This window comes from Neoarius graeffei, chromosome 8 (assembly GCF_027579695.1).
Source record: "Neoarius graeffei isolate fNeoGra1 chromosome 8, fNeoGra1.pri, whole genome shotgun sequence".
In the NCBI taxonomy this organism is placed as follows: Eukaryota; Metazoa; Chordata; class Actinopteri; order Siluriformes; family Ariidae; genus Neoarius; species Neoarius graeffei.
In genome coordinates, this window is record NC_083576.1 from 26219403 (window position 1) to 26244374 (window position 24972).

The 24972-nt window shown below is 40.3% G+C and overlaps 1 protein-coding gene across 2 annotated transcripts in view; it reads left to right on the forward strand.

Annotated features, from left to right (window-relative positions):
• Positions 1-934: 934 nt before the first annotated feature.
• gria3b (glutamate receptor, ionotropic, AMPA 3b) overlaps positions 935-24972 on the forward strand; it is a 476246-nt gene continuing 452208 nt past the window's right edge. For both annotated transcript variants that reach the window (XM_060927491.1, XM_060927492.1), the window contains exons 1-2: positions 935-1042; positions 1640-1798. In XM_060927491.1, coding sequence (XP_060783474.1) covers positions 961-1042; positions 1640-1798 — 241 coding nt within the window. In that variant the 5' untranslated portion in view covers positions 935-960. The remainder of the gene's footprint in view (positions 1043-1639; positions 1799-24972) is intronic.

Here is a 24972-nt window from a genome sequence, read left to right on the forward strand (position 1 = left end):
GAGAATATACTGGAACTGTGGTTTATTTCCTTCAGCACCACGGATAGCGTTAATCTTACACGAAAATGCGCTAAATAAATTTACTTCACGCGTTAAAACTGACTTTTATGTCAGAAAAAAAGCTCGTCTCAGGTCATTAGCCTGCAGCACACAACTGTGGATGTTTTTGACGAATCAGTATTGCTTTTAATAGGATATGACCCTCTTTTTTTTAATAGTGATCATTAATTTATGACATAGGCTAGTGTTTGTCCAAAAGTGCACCAATAGGGTCCGTTTGAACCCGCAATCCAGAGTGGTCAATAAAAGGAGCTTCTTGTTACTGCATCCCAGAGTGACACAGAGAGAGAGAGAGAGAGAGAGAGAGAGAGAGAGACGGTCTGTACAAAGAAAGCAGTCACTGATGCGGCTTATACCCCAGGCTTTAATTAACCTGGTTAGGTGTGCTTGCTGAGCATTATGATGAAAGAACGTCTCCGTGTTTCTTTGAGGTCGCCATAACACCGGGTCTTGTGTCATTTTCTCACTGATCGGCGGTTCGAGCTTTGCTCGGTCCTATTCATCCGCCTTTGCAGTGTGAGTGAGATGCTGCTGTAGACGCACAGAGAAGCTGCTTCTTCTTCTTCGTCATTTTAATCTACTTCAACCTGAGTGCGACCGGAGGAGCCCTAGATCTGCAGTAGATCCGCCATCATCTTTAAGGAATAAGTCTCCTTATATGCTCTCTCTCTCTCTCTCTCTCTCTCTCTCTCTCTCTTTCCCCCCTCCCTCCCCGCTCGCTCGCTCCTTTTCACGTGCAGACCCGTTTATTTCGTTCAGCTTCTCTATGAAGCTATTGCGCGCACCGCAAGCGCGCACTGCTGTTCATTCGTCTGGACGCTTTAGTTGGCTGTGCATGTAATTTCTCTCTTTTTTTATTTCCGGAACTGTTCGGTTTTTTAGAAGAAAGAAAAGGAGAAAATGGCACGATTGAGTGCGGTTCCTCTTTTCTTCTGGCTTTTGGGCAGATCTCTGGCCGGATTTCCAAACCAGATAAATATAGGTGAGTCCAATTGCTTTGGTTAGATGGTGCCGTGAGACCTGCCTCTTATCAACCGGTTTTTTTTTTTCTTTGAGGGAATGCATGGACCTAAATGTTGCACAAGTGACGAAACTCTTGAAAAATGGGGTTTCAAAAATGGGAAACAATATCAATGCGTTTTTAGTTATGTGGCACGGAATTCAGTCTATACTTATGTGAGATTAAATTCGGGTTTAAATGCTATAATTTAAAAAAATGGAAACAGCACAGAGCACAAATTCTCAATGCTGAATTAAAACATGTAGTGTTTGTTTAATGCTTAGAATATTGCTGAATTTAGTGGCTGCATAGTAACATGGATACAAATCCAGTTGAATTTGCATTTGCAGAATGGCACATTCTGAATAAAAGTCTGTGACAGGACATATTAAGGCTGACATTTTAAAATAGGCTAATTCTGGAAATGCTGAACTACTGATGCAAAGCCTTTTCACATGTATTAAATGCAACACTTTTGTAGAATGCTTTAAAGTGCCCTTATTTCATGTCATGCTCAGGTTTTGGTCATGTGTTATAGACATTGCATAGATGTTTTACATTTCTGCACCATTCTTAAAGGTGGGCTCTTCATGCGCTCAACGGTGCAAGAGCACAGTGCTTTCAGATTTGCTGTGCAGCTTTACAACACCAATCAGAACATGAGTGAGAAGCCATTCCATCTGAATTACAATGTGGATAACCTGGAGTCCTCCAACAGCTTCTCCGTCACTCATGCCTGTAAGTACTCTGCAGTTTCACAAGCCACAAACAGCAAAGAAATTCAGGTACAGTACAAACCACACAAGTAGCCTACAACTTGATCTCATACAACATTTATAGCTTGTCAGCAAAATGTTGTCAACAAAATGTTGTCCTTTTTAATTAATTTATTTATTTATTTTTACAAATGAAGGCATATGTAATGATATAACTGCTAACTCTCTGTAAATCACCATACAGGTTATGTCATTTAATCACTGTCATTTACAATAATAAGTGACCAGAATTTGGATTCATAACATGAATATTTCATCTGATTTTACTCATAAATAGAATGAATGTGCATCCTGATAGAACAGTGTTCACTTTTTTAAAAAATGACTGTACCTTTATGAATACCTTGTACTGAGGTGTTAATTCCACCCTAGTTGGTTACGATGTTTTCATTCACTGTTAGACTAGGCAGGCGGAACTGATTTTGCATTAGAAAAAGAGCAAGAACTGTTAGTTATTTTAAATTTCTCTGAGCCTTGCTATAAAGGAGCTCTTTTTCATAAGTAACTGTCCAATTTTGAGCAGTAATTACACTATCAGTCACTTATTTCTAATATTTTGGCTTAACACGCTCACCAAACACATAGAACACCTGTGAGGAGAATGCTATTTTGCATCTCAGACGTGCCTTAGTGTGTAATCCCATAAGCCTTGTATAAGTCCAATTTCTGGTTGTTAGTAGAGTAATGCAAAGTCTACTCACATTCCTTTTTTTTTACTTAACACTGATATCCTCTTTCATTTGGCTGTTCAATACATACAGTACAAAGGTATAATAATTGACTTAACTAAAATTTCCATTTCCTTGCACCTCAAAGATTGTTCTTTTTTATTACTCTATATGCATAATAGATGACCAGATTTTTTTATTATTATTTTTATTCCATTCTGATGGTGTGGTGATGATATCCCTTTATAACCGTGCTTTTCATTTTCCATGCTTGTCCATTCAGATTTGCAAGTAAAATTATTTTGCAGTAAGAGGATGAATAGTCAGCTGTGGAAAAGTTTTGTGGGCATAGCATTGGTATTTCAGACACAAAATCTCTTTGAATTCAAAACAAGTTCCCTTGGCAACACGGAATAACTGAATCAGTGCTGAGGTTCCTGATAGTTGCTGAAAAGATTACATGTCTGATTATGCAAGCAAGGTTTACAAGGACTGTTTAGGGAAAAAAAATATGAAAATCATGCTCTCATTTTTAAACATATCTCCAGTAAAATAAAATGAAGGATAATCAGTTCCATCATGATAAACACATTCAGTATGCAAATCAAATATTACTGTATTTTAGTGTTCTTGTTAATAATTATTAAGTAAGGATTAAAACACAACAAGATGTGCGGTTACAGGAAAATAATCCACAATATAGTGATGTGATGCTATATGCAATGTTCTTGTGGGTTATCACTTGGATTATAGCAGCTATAAACAGTCATTCCCTGAAGAGCATTTATTTTATTCTCTTTTGAAGTTAATGAGAAAAAAAGCAGCTTGTTGTGTTGCCAAAAAAAATGGAAAGTACAAACTCGTCTGTCCAGAAAGCTTCACCATATCAATGAGTATATATTTTCTTTGTTAAATAAAAACATATATTTTTTTAAATCTGTTTATTACTAGCCTTAGATTATGTGGAACATCCACCATACAGGTCCCTGCAAATAAGCCATTTCTACAGAAATTCAGTTTCTTACAGAAACTGAATCAACACCTTGTGACCAATCAGATTCAGGAATTCAACAATGCTATACAGTCCCCTCTGAAAGCATTGGAATGCAAGGACAATGCTTTTTTTTCTACACTGAATACATTTGGGTTTGAGATAAAAAAGATTAAAATGTGATAATAGATCAGAATTTCTATGGTCATTTCCTGATATGTATGTAAATATCATCTAGATATGTTATGTTATATACTTAGAATATGGCAGCTTTTGTTTGAACCCACACATTTTTCAAATTATCAAAAATATTGGAATTTGTGAATAACAGGTGTTTCTTGTTGACCAGGTGTGCTCTGTTAGACTGATTGCTTAAACAGTGAATAACTCTGAAATTCTACTCTTAGTTTGAGCCCTGGGTTTCAACTGTGAAAACTACATTTGTTGTTCGAAAGGATAAACCAGCTCCTGAGTGGTGCAACAAAAAAGTGTTTGCCCTATCATTTAGAAAGCACTAGTTCAAATTCTGATGATGCCACAGCCCGGCACTCAAGGGAGCAAAATTGGTCTGTGCTCTTAAGGAGGGAGGGGTGGCATACTCTCTCTCCTCTGTCAATTACAGCAATGGGAGCCATTCATGGGCATCTTTGAGCTCATGCATATGGACGCCTATATGCATATGGACAGATAGCACTTTCCTCCGATTGTGTTATGCCACCCTTGATGCTGCATGAGCAGTAGTTTGGAAAGACATGGACAGTTGGCCTCACGTGCCTCATAGGAAGCACATGATAGCCTTCACCCTCCCTGGTTGGTAGCTGCTGTGTGATAGGGGAGATCCATCTGGTGATTGGGAATTGGCTATGGATAATTTAGGGAGAACGTCAGGGAAAAATAATAATAAAGGGGTTTAAAAACAACATGAAGACCACAGAACTATCTAAGGGAGAAAAGCAAGCAATTTTGAATCCAAAAAAGAGGGGAAAAATCAATCAGAGCCAATTTGGAATGTCCTGAAAACAGAATGGACCATTGGTGTACTAACGGCCAGACATGGAACACGTTGGCCAAGGAAAACAACAGCAGTTGATGACAAACATTATGAGAGCTGTGAAGAAAAACTAAAAAACAACATCCAGTGACATCACCAACAACTTCCACAAAGCAGGGGTGAAGGTATCACAATTCGCCAATCAAATAAGATGTCAAGAGCAGTAATATGTAGGCCATACCACAATATGCAAACCTCTTATCAGCAGTAAAAATCAGAAGGCCAGTTGGAATTCACAAAGAAATACAGATATGAGGCGCCATGGTGGTGTAGTGGTTAGCACTGCCGCCTCACAGCAAGAAGGTCCTGGGTTCGAGCCCAGCGGCCAATGAGGGCCTTTCTGTGTGGAGTTTGCATGTTCTCCCCATGTCTGTGTGGGTTTCCTCTGGGTGCTCTGGTTTGCCCCATAGTCCAAAGTCATGCAGGTTAGGCTAATTGGTGGCTCTAAATTGACCGTGAGTGTGAATGGTTGTTTGTCTCCGTGTGTCAGCCCTGCGATGACCTGCCAACTTGTCCAGGTGTACCTTGCCTCTTGCCCTTAGTCAGCTGGGATTGGCTCCAGCTTGCCTGCGACCCTGTACAGGATAAGCGGCTACAGATAATGGATGGATGGATGGATACAGAGATGAGCCACAAAAGCTCTGGAAAATATTTTAACCTCTGCCAAAGTGTAAAGAAAAAAAGTATCTGCTCATGATCCAAAACTTATGAACTCATCACTCAAGTATGGTGGAGGTAGAGTCATGACTTAGGCTTGCATGGCTGTTTCTGGAATGGACTCAGTAATCTGTATTGATGATGAAACTCATGATAGTAACAGCATAATAAATTCAGAAGTCTACAGAAACATTCTGTCTGCCAATTTATAGAGAAACGTTATCCAATCTAATTGGGAGGAACTTAATCATGCAGCAAGACAGCGACCCAAAATGCACTGCCAACACAACAAAGAACTTCATCAGGGATGAAAGTGGAAGGTTTTAGACTGGCCAAGTCAATCACCAGACCTTAACCCAATTGAGCATGCATTTCACTTCCTGAAGACCCACAAAATAAACAACAGCTGAAAGAAACTATGGTACAAGCCTGGAAGAGCATCACAAAAGAAGAGTGCAACAGTTTGGTGATATTAGTGGGTTGACAGCTTGATGTAGTTATTGCAAGCAAGCAATGTATAACCAAATATTAAGTGCAATTTACTTTTACTAATTTACATTAAGAGTATTGGTTCCGGTAGCATGGTGATGTAGTGGTTAGCACTGTCACCTCACAGAAAAGAGGCTCTGGGTTCAAGCCCAGTGGCTGATGGGGGCCTTTCTGTGTGGAGTTTGCATGTTCTCCCCGTGTCTGTGTGGGTTTCCCCCACAGTCCAAAGACAAGCAGGTTAGGCTAATTGGTGGCTCTAAATTGACCGTAGGCGTGAGTGTGAATTGTTGTTTATCTCTGTGCAGCCCTATGTTGATCTGGCAACTTGTCCAGGGTGTACCCCGCCTCTCACCCATAGTCAGCTGGGGTAGGCTCCAGTTTGCCCGCGACCCTGCACAGGATAAGTGGTGACAGATAATGGATGGCTGAAAGTATTGGTTCCTATAATTTTGCTCACCTAAAATTTGGGTGGTCTGCCCCCAAAGGTGCCATGCTGTAAGTTGTTTGCACAGCTAGATAGAAATATCAGGATATGAAAGCTGAAATTCTGAACTATCGTCTCATACAGTGGCGGCTGGTAGTCTTTCAAATAGGGGAGGCTGGTCGGTTACGATATTTCCAGATTTTAACAGAAAAAAGAAAAAACACATCAATTTTGCCCATACTCTTGCCTCTGATCTGGCTGATTGTTGGCAGGGTCACAAACTGTGAAATAACAGGTTCTTTTGGCCCATTAGCCTACTGATGGTGGTGTGTGTGGGGGGTATATTTTAACATTTTATATTTTAAAATTGTGGCATGTTGTTTAAAAATTGATCATTATTGAAAGCAGCTCTTTGTCAGGAACCTCAGCAGTAACAGCAGAGTGTTCTGGAATAGGCACAAGCACTGACCTTGGGGAGCCAAACATAGAGCTGGGTGCCACACATTTAATTCAATGACACTTTCCCTATATTTTACTTATTTTGACTGAGAAATGTTTTATTGACAATTTTGATAACCCTTCACTTTTAATCCAGGTCTGTAGTGTGAAATGTTCTCGGCTGTGTTTTTGTTTAAAAATGTTTTCCAAATTGTAGCTGTGTTTAATTCATATCCAGAAAAATATATATTCCAATATAATATACTCAGCATAAACAGTTTAAATAGATTCTCTATTTTTGGTCCATCCATGACATATTACTAAAGTAGCCTATTTACTGTTGTTGATGTGGGTCACTTGCTGTTAGCCAATTCACTTTCTCATACCAGGAGAGCTGAAAGGAACGAGTATTATTCCCTACCTTTTTCACCAAGTCAATTTGAGGCGTTGGTCTACCCTGCTCTTTAATTTTAATTTTTTCCTCGAAAGGAAGACTGGCAAATGGCTTCGCCAAAATTAAATCAGCAATGCTTGGCATCCGTGTGCAGCTTTCTTGCTAGCTGACTAGCCCCCTCAAGTTCAAGTTCAGTCACTCAAATAAATTACATTTCTGGAACTAAGATAGCAAACTTGACAACACTATATTTACATTTTATTTACAATGAAAATATATACAAACTAAAAAAGCTGGTAGAAACCGTATGTAATGAATGAAATCGAAATGTAAGCTGATCTCTTACAATACACCACACCACTTGCGAATCCACATGGGACTGAACTGAGATTCACCGCTGCCTGTCTATATTTGAAACGAGCTGTCAATCAAAGAAAATATCCGGCCGCTTTCACCAATCACCAGTCTCCTCGCGGAAACTGCCATGTCCCTCCCACTGTGAGGCTCGGAGTCCGTAGGCGGGCATTTTCGCAGTGTTTGTCCAATAACCGTCTTGCATTTTGAGATTGAAAAGCGCATCGCTCCCAAATGCCATTGAAGTCCACTGAAGCTGGGAGTCCGTGAGACTCCATGGGCGGGCGTTTTCACAGTATTTGTCCAATAATCGTCTTGCATTTTGATATTGAAAGTGCATAGCTCCCAAATGCCATTGAAGTCCACTGAGGCTGGGCTGCATCGCGTTGTCATGAGGGGGAAAAACTCACGCACACATTAGGCGAACTGGGGAAAGTTATAACGGAATGATTTTGCACTGTAGTTGGGTTGAGCACATATATTTCTATGATTCTGGATCTGAAATAGCAATGTTATAAGGTCGGCTATAACATAAGCCTAGCGCAATTCATCCTACACGATGTTCGTCATTTTTAGAGGAGGCTGAGCCTCCCTCGTTGTCTTAGAGCAATCGCCCGTGGTCTCATATTCAACTTCTGATCTCAAACCCAAATGCTTGGGTTTGGAGGGGACTGTATATATCTGATGTCCACATTTCTGGCATAACATAGCAAAAGTCCCATGTTGATTTAAATTAACATGATCTTTAAATTATGTTAAATTATGTTATATTACTGGCTGGGCGGCACGGTGGTGTAGTGGTTAGCGCTGTCGCCTCACAGCAAGAAGGTCCGGGTTCGATCCCCGTGGCTGTCGAGGGCCTTTCTGTGCGGAGTTTGCATGTTCTCCCCGTGTCCGCGTGGGTTTCCTCCGGGTGCTCCGGTTTCCCCCACAGTCCAAAGACATGCAGGTTAGGTTAACTGGTGACTCTAAATTGACCGTAGGTGTGAATGTGAGTGTGAATGGTTGTCTGTGTCTATGTGTCAGCCCTGTGATGACCTGGCGACTTGTCTAGGGTGTACCCCGCCTTTCGCCCGTAGTCAGCTGGGATAGGCTCCAGCTTGCCTGCGACCCTGTAGAAGGATAAAGCGGCTAGAGATAATGAGATGAGATATTACTGGCTTCTACTAACTTTTTTCTACATTGAACAATCCTAAGATTTCTGAAATAAGCATTGCATTAATGAAAACTTCAATGTTTTCTTGTCCAAAGATGTTAATCTGTGTTGAGGCACATTAACACACCTTTTTGCAGGTTTATGGGGATATCTCTCATTCTACAGTGTGAGCTCATTACCACATGTATTTCATTCACATTTCCTCACTGAGGAATTCAGAAAAAAATATATTCCGTCTGTTTCATCTGATAAATGTACAAAGCAAACATGGGATCAAAGCAAACATGCCAAAAAATTCCCAGTGAGCATCACTTAATGTGGTAGTTAGTCTGATAAGATAAGAACCTGAGTAAAGGAATAATTTATCATGGTGTGAGATTTCATATTGGCTGATGACACACAGGATTATTGGTTGGAAAGGCTAGACTTTTAGGCTTCTCATCACATCTTTCAGCCAATTGTCCATGTAGTCTTGCGGGAAAGCTTACCCCATTTTTTATTCTCTCACTGTTTTGCCTTTTTTACAGCTGCATCATGAACATGTTGTAAAAAAAAAAGTCTTCAACATATGAGGCATTTTATAGGCTCTCTGATGACAGCTGATTCTGTTGTTTTCCAAATTTGTGTTTCGTATCGTGGTGGTACTGGAAGTTGTCAGCAGCATTCATGGTCTTCCTTTGAAATGCATATCAACAGATGTGTTGCTGTCAAAATTGCATCTTCCATCTTTCACTTATTATTTAACCAAATCACTTTCATGTTTAAGTGCCTAAGTAAAGATCTGAAAAGCAGCTTTAGTGTTGCATCAGTTTGCTGAAGTGGACAGCTGTTGGAGAAGTACCTTTTCAGCTTCACTGGCAGTAATATTAAAAACATGCATTAACTGCAATCACTAGTAGTCTTGCATATTGCAGCCTCATATACTCTGTAATGACATTGACATTGTGATCTAGCTTTTGATGCTGCATTACATTTGTTTGATTGTTTGTTTTTTAACTAAACATATTGACTATGACAGGTCTAGCTTGAACCATCATGCATATATACACAGTTTAAATTTTTCTGAGATGATCATGAACAAAACTCACTTAAGTTAACTTGGAGTATCACAGTGGCTCTGCTTTGGAGTGTATAATATAGTATAAATACAGCATGGTAGTACAGCATTTTTAATTATTTGGTTTAATAGTACAAGCAGCACATAATGACAGTGGATATGGATAGGGTTACTAAGATCTTCATGGCATTCATGTTCTTCATTAATTACACAAAAAGTAGAAATGAAAGGTATTTAGACAGTAGCAAAAACACAACCGAAAATATAACCTTAAATGTTCCAGAATAGACACGTTAATGTGAATTCTCTTGATTTCACTTTTCTTCACTGTCTCCCACTGACTATTTCATGTCTTGCTTCTCAACATCCAAATGTCTACGAATCAATAATTACATGAGTTACGTTTATGGATGAAGAAACAAGCACAATTAAACTTACTATAAATGTGTTCACAAAATTAAACCAGATTATATTAAATTTTGTATTAGACAGATAGCTAAGTCTGTTCATTATTGTGCTGCATTAGTGAGATTGAGACCAAAAAAAAAAAAATCAGCACTCTGCACCAGACTAAGAACAGCAATGAACTGGTTAGTATGAGTATGTCTATGAATATTTTAATGGGGAACTTGCTAACTGTTGACAATGTGTAATTTTAATAATAATTACCTAATGATAAAAACCAACAACATGAATCAGGGGTATTTTATACCAGCCATACTTTATATTAAGGTTAGCTTAACTGAGATTATTTAACACAAGACTTAAGATGAATATATCATATATTTCAGTATTTACATGCCATAAATAGCATGAGCAAAGTAATAGCTATGTTAATCATTTTGCTAAATAATAAACCAGAGTTCAAATATTCAGCACCTGTATTAACAAATGGTCATACCATAAATAAGTAAAATAAGCACAAAATTACCAACATGAAAAAAATTAAATCATCATGCTTGTGGAAAAAGCAGGTTCCAATATATACAGTCCACCTGGAGATGACAATTCATTAAGTTATCAACATTTAAAAACAGTGATAAATTTTAGGCTAATTTACATCAACTTATTGTAGTCATGGATTGAACATTAGTCAGTGCTGATGGAGTTTGGTAAAATAAACAGTTCTTTGGTATTTAGACCAACATTAATAAATACACCTTTATTTTATAAATATTATAAGTTTATTATTGCTGAAAAACATGGTTTGTTCATGTCCTAATGAAGTGTGAAGAAGGAAAAATGTCAAACATTGGATTGTGCCAAATCTGTAACTTGCTGTCTAATTTTAAAAATATATATGAGCTATGTCTGTTATGTGCATCTAGTACAGAAAACAGCTGTAGATATCATTTATATTGTATGCAGACTGCTTTCCTAACTCCTGAGAGAGCTAACAAGAAGCTTTCATACCTAGAACAAATCATGGTCTAAAGTACATTCTTAGTTGCTCTTCAACAGTGACTGTCATTTCCCATTTTCTACCTGATCAGGACAATGTAGAATTGAAGACTTTGCACTGTGTATAACTGACAGCAGGCACAAATCAGACTTGACACAAGCTCTTCAGAATCTTTACAAAGCCCTGCTCAGTTTCAAATTATCCAGGTAGCTCTTATCCAGGTAGCACGGCTTCACTGCAAATCGGAGATCAGTTCACAAACACAACATGCCGTCTGGGGATTTCAGTGTAAAACCATGCCAGAGAATCAAGCCTCCACTTCATGAAAGTGCTATTTGATGATACTTGAGTGGGGCATCGATGTAGACTTATTTGTTCTTCAAATTTTCCCATTTATTTTGGGATCTGTGCCAAATTCCTGCAAATATATTTTTGAAAAAGCAAAGCTAGACTGTGTCAAAATTGGTACAGTCTATTTAGTTTGATTTTTAAAAAAAATCACAATGGCCTTATTCTGTTTTGGAGAGATATAGTGGAATATAGAGTTTTTCTTTGTATGCACAAGAAATCTTAGAAAATTTCTACTGTATACCATAGTATTAGCTTATTTATCTTTACGGAAACATGGCTAACACACCTTGTACTGGATACTAACGTGGACCTGCGGGGATTCACTGCTGTGAGAGCCGACAGAGACATTAACACATGTGGGAAAAGCAAAGGTGGGGGACTCATCATTTATGTGAACAACAGCTGGTGTAACCTGGGACATATCTCTGTAAAGACAGTTTTATGTTGCCCGGACTTGGAGCTGCTAGCCGTTAGCCTGCGGCCATATTATCTGCCGAGGGAGTTCAGTCACGTGATCACCATCTGTGTTTACATCCCTCCGAGGGCAGACGCAGCTGCTGCATGTGAGAGGATTCACTCTGTCACAGCAAGGCTGCAGACACAGCACCCTGAGGCATGTATGATCATTTCTGGGGACTTTAATCATGCTACTTTGGACTCTACTTTGGCTGCTTTTTACCAGGCTATGGATTGTCCAACAAGGAACAACAGGACAATTGACTTGCTGTATGCTAATGTGAGGGATGCATACAGAGTCACACCCCTCCCCCCACTGGGGAAGTCTGATCACAACCTGGTTCTTCTACAGCCGAAGTACACCCCCCTGGTTCAAAGGCAGCCTGCAACAACTAACTCTATCAGGAGGTGGTCCCCTGAAATGGAAGATGCCCTCAGGGACTGTTATGACATCATGGACTGGGATGTGCTGCTTAGCCCACACTGTGAGGACATAGAGGGGCTGACACACTGTCTGATGGATTACCTTAACTTCTGTGCAGATGTGGTCTCCCCCGCTAAGACTGTATGGTGTTATCCTAATAACAAGCCATGGGTAACACAGGAAGTCAAAGCTGTCCTCAACAGGAAGAAGGCCACCTTCAGGAGCAGGGATAGGGAGGCAATGAAAGCAGCACAGCAGGAGATAAAATGCTGTGCGAGGGAAGCTAAGGACAGCTACAGGAGAAAGGTGGAGCAGAAGCTGAAGGAGAACAGCATGAGGGAGGTCTGGGAAGGTGTGAAATCATCACAGGCCACAATACAAAGACCAGAGTCGTTGAGGGGACAGTGGAGAGGGCGAATGAGTTGAATGACTTTTTCAATCGGTTCAACCAGCCCATGTCCCCCCCACCCTCTCCCTCACTGCAGCCATCTCTCCTTCTTCCCTCAACACACCTCCCCCCAGTCATCACAGCAGCCCCCTCCTCCCCCTCCTCAACACAGACTCCTCCATGCATTACTGCAGACCAGGTCAGAGGTCAACTGAGGAAGCTTCACCCAAGCAGCAGGCCCGGACAAGGTGTGTCCCCAACTACTGAAGACCTGTGCTGCTGAACTGGGTGAACCACTCCAACGCATCTTCAACCTCAGCCTGCAGCTGGGGAGAGTGCCAACCCTCTGGAAGACATCATGTATCGTTCCAGTTCCCAAAAAGAATCGGCCCAGCAAGCTGAACGACTTCCGACCGGTGGCACTCACTTCACATCTGATGAAGATTTTGGAGCGGCTCTTCCTCAGCCTCCTCAGACCCCAGGTACAACATGCCCAGGACTGTCTGCAGTTTGCATACTGGGCAGGTGTTGGTGTGGAAGATGCCATCCTCTACTTGCTACACCAAGCCCACTCGCATCTGGATAAGGGAAATGGCACAGTGAGGATCCTCTTCTTGGACTTCTCGAGTGCCTTCAACACCATCCAGCCCCTATTGCTTCAGGACAAACTGAACAGGATGTGAGTGGACCCCTGCCTGGTCACCTGGATCTCCAGCTACCTCACTGACAGGCCTCAGTATGTCAGGCTGAAGGACATCACATCTGACACTGTGATTAGCAGCACCGGAGCACCCCAGTTTATGCAGGAAACTCCTGTGGATGTTCTATCAGTCTGTGGTCACCAGTGTCCTGTTTTACACCGTGGTGTGCTGGGAGGGCAGCACATCCAAGAAGGACACATCCAGGCTGGACAGACTGATCAGGCGGGCCGGCTCTGTGGTCGGCATGAAGCTGGACTCTCTGGTGATGGTGGCAGAGAAGAGGTCTATGGACAAACTATTGAACTTCATGGACGATGCCAGTCACCCTCTGCACACCGTCATCAGCAAGCAGAGGAGCCTGTTCAGTGACAGAATGTTCCTTCCCAAGTGCAGGACGAACAGACTCAAAAACTCCTTTGTCCCTCACGCCATCAGACTGTGCAACTCCTCTCTGGGGGGGAGGAGGGGTAACATGAGGACAGAGGATGGGAAGGAGCAGTAGCCTAGCCTAACAATAAGCAATACTGGACAATGTGCAATATAATGTGCAATATAAAGTGCAATATCTCTCTTGCCGCCGACCCCCCCTTTTTCCCCCTCCTTCCCCCCCTTCCCCATATCTTATTCTTTTTATATTTGTATATGTAAATAATTTATTTTAATTTATCTAGAAGTTTTCTCTATTTATTTTCTCTGTTTATCTGTAATGATGCTGCTGGAATCTTAATTTCCCTGAGGGAACCCACCCAAAGGGATTAATAAAGTTTTATCTAATCTAATCTAATCTAATCTAATCTAATCTAATCTAATCTAATCTAATCTAATCTAATCTAATCTAATCTAGTATAAAGAAAACTGATAAAAACTTTTACTGAACAGTCTATTCTCTCCAACAACAACACAATGCTCTCTCCACATATTCATTTTTCTTTTTTCTTTCACATGGGAGGCCAAGTCTTGTTAGGTGAGTCTATTTAAAGGATATGATGTTCCATGCTGTGCTTGAGACAGGTCATATGTCTGTCTAGAAACTTTCATTTATAACAGGCTCAAATGGCCCACATTTGCACAGCAGGACATGTAAAACAAACCTTTAGAATGAAATTCTTTGTTCCTTCCTTGTCACATCACTTTTTTTTTTCAGGAATCACAGCCAAAGATATAAGTGATAAAATGATCAAATATTTTCTCACAGAGCTTCCCTGCACCCTGAAATTCATATCCTTGGACAAATAAGCAAAGAAGAAACCTGCATCAGGGACATGACAGCTTCTTGAGAGCGATGTTTTATTATTGCCTAAAATATAGGCTTGTATACTTGAAACACAAGTGTATGTATTCATGCAAAAGCCCCTGGATAAGATAGAAAATAATTGCAAAAAAAAAATCTATGACTAAACTACAGATCTCCGATGTTTGTCATGATACTCCTTTTAACTGTAAACTCCTCCATTCTGCTTGCTTCATTTCTATAATATAGTGATACAGCAACTACTCATGATCAATGTAATCTCCATATACACTATCAGTATTTGCATCTGTCTAGTGCTTCAAATAATCACATGTGTATTTGTATTCAGATGTAAACATGAAGTGGGCATGGCCTCTGAAACAGAGATGTGTGAGAGACTGTTCTTTTTATTATTTTATTAAAATAAAATAATAAAAAGAACAGTCTCTCTCAGACACACACACACACTCAAACACACTCTCACACACACACACACACACACACACACACACACACACACACACACACACACACACACACACACACATAAACAAACTAGTAGCCTAATTTAAACCACAATCCTGACTAGGCAGTTACTAAGGATGGATGAATGAATGCTGTAAATGCATCCCTGAAAATACATTGCTCACATATATGCGAACAAATGTGGCCTTCCTTTGTCCCATGAGATTAATATCTGACCACTCTCTGGCATGAAAATAAAAATTTCCCACTTATGATTTTTGTTGGGCGGCACGGTGGTGTAGTGGTTAGCGCTGTCGCCTCACAGCAAGAAGGTCCTGGGTTCGAGCCCCGGGGCCGGCGAGGGCCCTTCTGTGTGGAGTTTGCATGTTCTCCCCGTGTCTGCGTGGGTTTCCTCTGGGTGCTCCGGTTTCCCCCACAATCCAAAGACATGCAGGTTAGGTTAACCGGTGACTCTAAATTGACCGTAGGTGTGAATGTGAGTGTGAATGGTTGTCTGTGTCTATGTGTCAGCCCTGTGATGACCTGGCGACTTGTCCAGGGTGTACCCCGCCTTTCGCCCATAGTCAGCTGGGATAGGCTCCAGCTTGCCTGCGACCCTGTAGAAGGATAAAGCGGCTAGAGATAATGAGATGAGATGATTTTTGTTGTTGCTGCTGCTTCCCACAGGAGCCCAGCCCCAGTGCACCTTTAGCCTAAACCACATGTCCTAATCCAGATAATTCTTCATAGAATTTGTTTTAATTATGGCATTTAGCAGATCCAATCTATTGCTCTATAAGTTGGATTTTGTCATTTGCATATTTGTTGCAAATAGCCTAGTGTTTGATGGTTACATGCAGAGACCTTTTTAGGCAAAAGATTCTATTTCGAATGAGCAGTTTTGAATAATGGCATGCCATGACATCCAACTCAATGTGACAGGAAAAGAGGCACATGCCTAATGCAGCAGTCACTTTGGCAAACAAAACAGCTCTGGCTGAAGTGGCTGTCTCTTTTTTAACATTGGCAAAGCAAAAATGCTCAATTCAAAAGTTCTCTGAGAATATCAAACTGAGCCAGTGAGTAATGGAGGAGTGCTTGTATTCCGAAGGTAGAACTATCTGAACAGCCTGGAACAAACTGTGAAATGCTCCCTGAGACTCAAGTATTAGGACATCAGCTCTAGCAGAAAGGAATACAATAAATACTAGATTAAAAACTGAAGCCGGCTCACTAAGGCTGCCTTTTGTCACAGTACAGCACACAGGGTTACTGTGGCTTCAGTTGAGGCAGTATACAAGCATAAAACATCAACTGTGAGTCAAGCTGTGAGGCTAATATGTGCAATATGGTGCTTTTGAAAGCCAAATTAGCACATTAGTGTATGCTTTGTTTAGATTAATTTGCTGCAAAGTGTGTTTTGCATGCTGAAATTTCTCACTGTAATATCAGTTTTGTAAGAATATTCCAGGATTATGCACTTTACTATGAATCCTAGAAAAAATAATGAATGTCTGTCCAAACTTTTGACTGCTACTGTAATATACAGTACTCTGCAAAAGTCTTAGGCATGCATAAAGAAATGCTGTAGACCAAAAATAGCTTAAAAATTAATGAAATGTTACATTATAAACAGCGGTAAGCCATAATAAGTGAAAAAGTCAATATTTGGTGTGAGATGACCCTTTGCTTAAAAAAAAAAGTCTCAGGTACAATGAGTGCAGTTTTATAAGAAAATGAGCTGTAGGTTTTACTGAGCATCTTGCAGAACCAGCCACAGTTCTTCTGGACACTTTGATGGTCACACTTGCTTCTTAACTTTGCAGCAAAAGCCAGTGGCCTTTATTTTATATATATATATATATATATATATATATATATATATATGAAAAGTGGTCTCATATAATATGCTGCTCAGATACAAACACTTTTTTGTGTATGTAACATTTAATTTTGTGCTGGAAAACGAACATTTGGAACACTAAAATGTTTTTGTACTGACATGATAATATATAAGTTATAAAATACAAATCTATAACAAAGTGTGTATGAAACATAGGGTGCCTAAGACTTATGCATAGTAATATTATCTCATCTCATTATCTCTAGCCGCTTTATCCTGTTCTACAGGGTCTCAGGCAAGCTGGAGCCTATCCCAGCTGACTATGGGCGAAAGGCGGGGTACACCCTGGACAAGTCGCCAGGTCATCACAGGGCTGACACATATGCCGCTTTTCCACTACAACGTGGCTGAGTTGGGCTGAGCCGTGCCGTGCTGAGTTGAGCTGAGTCGAGCTGAGTGGGGCTGTTGGAGTTGCATTTCGACTACAACCGCGCTGAACCGTGCTGGCTGGAAGTGGGTGGACACATTGGGTGGAGTTAATGAAAGTGGGTGGACGTCACGTGATGTCGTTAGGCGGCGCAAACAGTGACATCAGTGAGCTTTTAAGCGGTAGTCTCACGCCCCGGATAGTAAACAATAAACATGGAGGACATGGAGTTGTTAGTGTTGCTGGTCTTGGTGCTGTGGCTTGTTGTCACCGACAATGCCAACAGATACTGGCAAGAGCCTATAGATGAGGCGAGGCGCATAAGGCTTCAGAAATTCTCGTAATTCGTAATTCTTCTTCTTCCGGGTTTACGGTGTTTACAGATCCCAGCGTGCTCGCGGGGCGTGTGTGGGCGTGTGAGGACACTCCTCCTCACCAATCAGTGCACAGGGGAGTGTCTCCTCACGCCCCTAGCCTCACTCGGCTCGGTTTGGCTCGCTTCAGCCCGACTCCAAAACCGAGTTTTGGGTGCTAAGCAGGGCTGAAGCGAGCTGAGTCATGCTGCTCTGAGGTAGTCGAAACGCGAGCTGTGTCGGGCTGAAGTGAGCTAAAGCGAGCTGAAGTGAGCTGAAAAAGGGTAGTCTCATCTCATCTCATTATCTCTAGCCACTTTATCCTTCTACAGGGTTGCAGGCAAGCTGGAGCCTATCCCAGCTGACTACGGGCGAAAGGCGGGGTACACCCTGGACAAGTCGCCAGGTCATCAGAGGGGCTGACACAGACACAGACAACCATTCACACACACATTCACACCTACGGTCAATTTAGAGTCACCAGTTAACCTAACCTGCATGTCTTTGGACTGTGGGGGAAACCGGAGCACCTGGAGGAAACCCATGCAGAGAAGGGGAGAACATGCAAACTCCGCATAGAAAGGCCCTCGCCGGCCCCGGGGCTCAAACCCGGACCTTCTTGCTGTGAGGCGACAGCGCTAACCACTACACCCCCGTGCCGCCCTAATATTATGTATATTGTAACTAATATATATATATATATATATATATATATATATATATATATATATATATATATATATATATGTTTGAAGCAAGCATGTGCAAGTAGTTCTAACACCTTTGGAAAGAGTCTGCTTATTTTTGCACAACTTGCTCAAATACACAGACTGTTTTGTGACAGCAAGTGCAATCCCTTTATTCATTCTGTGCCAAGTTGCGTACTTTTGCAACCCTTTGTCTTTGTTCAGTGTTCCTTGCACTAAAAACTTCCCTGTATAATTTTTTCATTATTAGTCAGCTAGTCTTAAACCAATCTGAATTTCTTCTGAACTAGCCTGTTTTATGCACTTGAATCTAATGACTCATTTATTTGCTTCATCACTTTGGGACATGTTCCTGTGAAGATAATGTAGACATAAAAATGAGACATGATGTTGTGGGTGTGGCATGTTCTGTATTTGTAGAAAGGGCTAGGGTTAGAGTGAATACATTTCCAGGAAGATTATGAGATATCTAATCAAATCAGCAACTCTCGTTCCATTTAAGAACTGAGGGCCATATTCAAAGTTGGCAATTGAAGTTCAAAAGTTTATGTTGTTAATATTATCAACATTATTAATATAGTATAATATGTTAAGTTAAAATATTAATATTTATAGAGGAAGGGCATTTATGGAGGAAGGGCATCCGGCGTAAAACTGTGCCAAATCTAACATGCGGATTGAAAAGATCCGCTGTGGTGACCCCCTAATCGGGAGCAGCCAAAAGAAGAAGAATATTAATATTTATAGAGGAAAGTTATGTGTATTAAGAGACAGCTTACATACCTCCTTAAGTCAATTTTCTCGACTCCTCATTCAGATTATGCAAATTAGGCATGTAGTTCACGCCTGTATGGTTGCCAAATTTTTATTAAGTAGAAGTGTTCATGTTTTGCAGTATCACCTAGAAGAGATTACCGCCTTGAAACACAAATGTTTTGCTGTGAAATGTAATATGATGTAACATAAAAAGAAAATTAAAAAAGACTAATGCAATAATATAACATATGCATCGAATATAAGTCTAGTATGTTGCCAGTATATTGCTATATGAATAGTCCTCATTGTAATTATAACACTAATCACTGCAAATGTGATTTAACAAATTTGATTTAACAAAATGCAACTTTAGCAATATGGCTTCCTCCATTATTCAGCAGCTTATAAAATAGCACTTCATCCAGCACATCCCATTGTTTTGTATATTTAAATATATTGTGCATGCACACACAGTGTCATCCATAAATATTGGCACCCCTTGGAAAGATTAGTGAAAAGGGTTAGAAAAAAAATACCTTTTGGTGAAGTTGCTTCATCTTTCACTGAAAAAAGAGAAAAATCCAACCTTTAATTGAAATACATGTATTCAGAAAAAAAAAAACAAAATCCCTCATCAAGAAATAATTATTTGCAACAAAAACACTTCTGCCACTATTATTGGCACCCCTGCATTTAATACTTTGTACAAACTCCCTTTGCCAGTAAAACAGCACTGAGTCTCCTATAAAATTTTACAAGGTTTATAAGTATACAGAGCAGGGCATTTGAGACCATTCCTCTTTACACAATCTCTCCAGATCATCCAGGGTCCTCAGCCCTCTCTTGTGCACGCTCCTCTTCAGCTAACCCCACAGGTTTTCAATGGGGTTCAGGTCAGGGGTCTGAGATGGCCATGGTAGAAGCTTGATTCTTTGGTCAGCTAACCATTTTTGTGATGATTTGGACATACAGTTGTGGTCAGAAGTTTACATACAGTGACATGAATGTCATCTTGGATGTGAATGTCATGGCAATATGTGGGCTTTCAGTAATTTCTTTGCACTGTTCTTTTTCTGTGGCAGAATGATTGTACAGCATACATCTTTAATTAAATAAAACATTAGAATTTTGTGCACAAGTTTTAATTTTCTTTGGGTTTTCTGAAATCAACACAGGGTCAAAATTATACATACATGGTCAAAAATTTACATACACTCACTTACATTATTAATTCAGACCTGCTGAAACTTCCAAAATCTTGCTAAGGCTGAGGTCTCTTAACTTCCTGTTAGTGCTCATGATTGACTACTGATGGTAGCTTCTCTGTGCCTTCATAAAAAGGGTTTGTTTACAACACTCATTGGATTGACCTACACACAGTAAAATGGGAATGTCCAAGGAGCTCAGTGGAGGATCGCAGATATACACAACTCCGGAATGTCTCTTGGAGCCATTTCTAAACAACTGTAAATTCCAAGATCAGGTCAAACAATTGTATCCGAGTTATTGTGAGGTGTAGTCACTTTGCCAAGTTACTTTGCTTCAAGAAAACCCAAACTGTCACCCTCAGCTGAAAGAAAATTGGTTTGGATGGTCAGGAACAACCTGAGAAGCACCATGGCACAGCCCTGCCATGAACTGGAAGCTGGTGGATCACTATCTACAGTTCAGATCACCATGGACTAAGAGGCTACTATCCAAGAAATAATCCCTGCTCCAAAATTGACACCTTCAAGTTTAAAGCAGATATGCAGAGCCTTTATTTTTAAATAAATTTCTGAGTGGATAGTATCTCCATCCTTAACTCTTGTATACTGCATAAATGGGAATAAAAATATACATTTTTGAGAGTTAAAATCGACCGCAAAGTTGGGATTTGAGCTGCCCCGCTGAGCTAGCCATGCCTGAATGTGTGACGTCACTGTGGGAACCGGTTTTAAGGCTGAGGCCTTTTACAGCTATAGACCAAAGTCATATAAATAAACATTTATGGTGAAAGTAAGAAATACCGTTACCAATTTGCTCAACTAAGACTGATTTGACTTCATTGATTGTGGGTTGACTCTCATTAAAACAGGATAGGTGGTATAACTTATGCAACATACACGTACATGCATGCATTTTCACTGATAAAACATAAAAGGCTAATTAAATAATCAGATGAACAGAGACAATCACATTCTGAAGCAAATTAAATAATCTTATACTGGTAACAAATACACAATACAAGTTACATGTATTAATCTAACTACAGGTAAACAACGTGCTGTTTTTGTTGTTTTTTTTATCCAAATGAGAGCTGGAGCTTACTCATCTGTGTTCTTACTTCTTGAAGGTCGATCTTGTGGCTGATTGTTTTGAAACAATCTGACTTTCAGTTGTTCATTCAGTTCTCTGTTCATTCACTTTTTCCATGTAAGGGCGAGATGGCAGCAATATCCAGTTTAGAGATAAGACAGCTGGTCCACTCTTTTTCTCCATACTGTGTATTCTGCCATTACTGCTAGGCTCAGGCAACTACTAAAACCCGGGATGGAATGGGATGTCACCAGTTTTAGCAACAACTGCGGGGAGGTCACTACCCGAGCAATATGTCCCGTCCCATTCCATCCCGGGTTTTAGCAACAACCTTTGGCTCACGCTTCAGGAGGACTGGTGCAATTGTATGGAGCCCCTCTGGTGACATGGGTGGAAAAAAAAATATTCCGTGGCCACGAGTTAATAACACATGGGAACGAGATCCTATTCCATGGCCAGGACTTGTTTAATGCGTGGGAACGAGATCCTATTCTGTGGCCACGACTTGTTTAATGCGTGGGAACGAGATGATTATTAGGTGGCCACAAATTAATAACGCGTGGCCATGAGAAGTGTTAGTCATTTCATCACTGAGACTGTTGACTTTCTGGCATCAGTAGCTTCAGCCGCAAATATGGACAAGTTTGATCTGATTTTGTTTTATTTTAATCTAGGAATGAATTATAATGATATCCTTAAATCACTTGCAGTTAGACATGGAGTAATTCTGAGCAAGATACACTTAATTCCGCTGCTCAAAAAGCACAGGCTCAAATGTAGACAATATGCTGACCTCGGGGAAGTTATAGATTTCATCATGCAAACATGGACGGCAAATTTGATGGCCGCTCAAAAACTGGACATCATCCTATCAGGCTGGAACTTGAATCATCTCGTGGCCACGTATTATTAATTCGTGGCCACCCAATAATCATCTCGTTCCCACACATTAAGCAAGTCATGGCCACGGAATAGGATCTCGTTCCCACATATTAAACAAGTCATGGCCATGGAATAGGATCTCGTTCCCATGCGTTATTAACTCGTGGCCACGGAATGTTTTTTTTTTCACCTATGTCACCAGAGGGGCTCCGTACATTTGAACTCACTTCAAAAAAATAAAATAAAATAAATACTTTCCTTTTCTTGTTTCATTTTTCTTTAATTGTTGGGACTACACCCTCTTTCGATACAGGCTTATAGCCAACGCTACTCAACAGATCAGAGGTTTCGTACAAGTCCTCAGTAAAATGTGCAGAGTACAGAAGAGACCACTTCATGGGCACCCAATGTGCCTGTGAACTTCTCGCAAAATGCATCCAAATCTTTGCAGTTTGAACATTCTTGGCCCATGAATGCAACATAAATCCACTTTCTGTCATGTTGCTGCACCGGCCAAAAACACATCTACATGGCATGGTGATAAATTAGCTCAAAATTAAGGATCGGAGTTGCAGTCAGCTCTGTGTTTTAGTATAGCGGAAATGGCAATGAGACCGATAGAATTCCTGTTGTGACGTTATGGACGTCAAGGTCGTTCACTCAGACCGCTACCTATATAAATCACTTTAATCATAAAAATACTATATTAGATTTATTATTAGCGCTTAAACTATTCCTGTGCCATTCTTGAGGTCGCAAGGCATTTATAAACGAAAGTGAGGCCATGGCTCTGTGTATATCCTTTAACTAAAGTTTGAAGCTGACCACATGGACAAAGAAAAAGCCTTCTGGAGGATAGCTGTATGGTCAGATGAGACAAAGATTGAGTTGTTTGGCCACAATGACCACCATGTACAGAGAGACACTGTACCAGCTGGTGGTGGTGGTAGGATCATCATGCTCTGGGGCTGTTTTGCTGCCAGTGGAACTGGTTCATTGCACAAAATGGATGGAATAATGAAGAAAGAGGACTACCTCAGAATTCTTAGAATAAACCATCAGAAACTTGAACAAGGCTTGGGAGTTACAACAGGACAATGAACCCAAACATGCATCAAAGCTGGTTGTGGAGGATAAAGCAGGCTAACATTAAGCTTAAAACAAGTCCTGACTTAAACCCTTTTGAAAATATATGGACCATGCTTATAAGTCAAGTCCATGCCAAGAAAAGAAAGAAAAAAACATTTAATTGAACTCTACCAATTTTACCATGAAGAGTCGTGAAATATCCAACCAGGATTCTGCCAGAAGCTTGTTCATGGTAAACAAAAGTGTTTGGTCAATGTGAATCTTGTGAAGAGACATTTTACCCGAATATTAGGTGCGCTGTATATATATTCTTGACCCTGTATGCATAATTTTGACCCTGTGTTGATTTCAGAAAACCCAAAGAAAATTAAAACTTGTGCACCAAATTCTACTGTTTTTTTCATTATTATTAAAGATGTATGCTGTACATTCTGCCACAGAAAAAGAACAGTTCAAAGAAAGTACTGAAAGCCCAAATATTGCCATGACATTCATCTCCAAGATGACATTCATGTCACTGTATGTAAACTTCTGACTGCAACTGTATGCTTTGGATCACTGTCCTGCTGGAAGATCCAGTGATGACCCAGTTTTAGTTTCCTGGCAGAGGCAGCCAGACTTTAATGTAAATGTCCTTGTATTTCATGGACTCCATGATGTCATGTACCCTAACAAGGTTTTCAGGGCCTTTGGAGGAAAATCAGCCCCAAAACATCAGAATTTTACAGTTAGGATCAGGTTCTTTTCATTATAGCCATCCTTCTTTTTACACCAATGCCACCTTGAGTGTTAATTGCCAAAAATGTAATTTTTTGTGACATCAGACTATAGAGCATGGTTCCAATCAAAGTTGCAGTAGCGTTTCCAAACTTCAGGTGCTTACATTTGTGGTTAGCTGACAGAAAAGGCTTTTTTCTGGCATGCTTTTAAAATAATCTGTTGGCATGGAGGTGGTGTCTGATGGTGGTTTTGGAGACTTGGAAACCCCAAGATTTTACTTTTCTTGGAATTCGCCTTGTGATCCTTGGGGATTTTTTTTCTGCTTCTCTTACCATCTTCCTCACTGTATGTGGGGACAAAATAATATTGTGTCCTCTCCCAGGCAAGTTTCTAACAGTTCCAGTTGGTGTCTACTTTTTTTTATTATTATTATTTTTGCCCTAACAGCAGAAATGGGCACTTTTAGATGAGTAGCTACTTTTTATAACCATCCCCTGACTTATGAAGGTCAACACACTTCTCCCTCATTTAGTTTGTATTTTCTTTTATCTTTCCTGTGTTGCTGGATGACAAAGGGAATTTGGCCTCTGTGTCACCTCATATTTGTTCCCTAGTTAATCAGGAAGTCATTACAGCTTGAAAGTTCCTACACACCTCAATCAACTCAAAAATGTACAATTTAAATAGGCAACATGCTTCAGTTACATTGTGTTCATTATCATTTCCAGGGATGCCAATAATAGTGGCACATGTGTTTTTGTTGAAAATAATTCTTTCTTGATGAGGGATTTGTTTTCCTTTGAATAAATGTATTTCAATTAAAGGTTGGATTTTGAAGGGTAAGCTGACCGAGCATTCATCTGCTGTGCTTCCAGCTACCTTTAAGTTTTCATAACTTTACACACAAAAAATATCAGCCCAACAGATAAACAGTGTCTCCTATTAAGACTTTAAGTGAATGCAA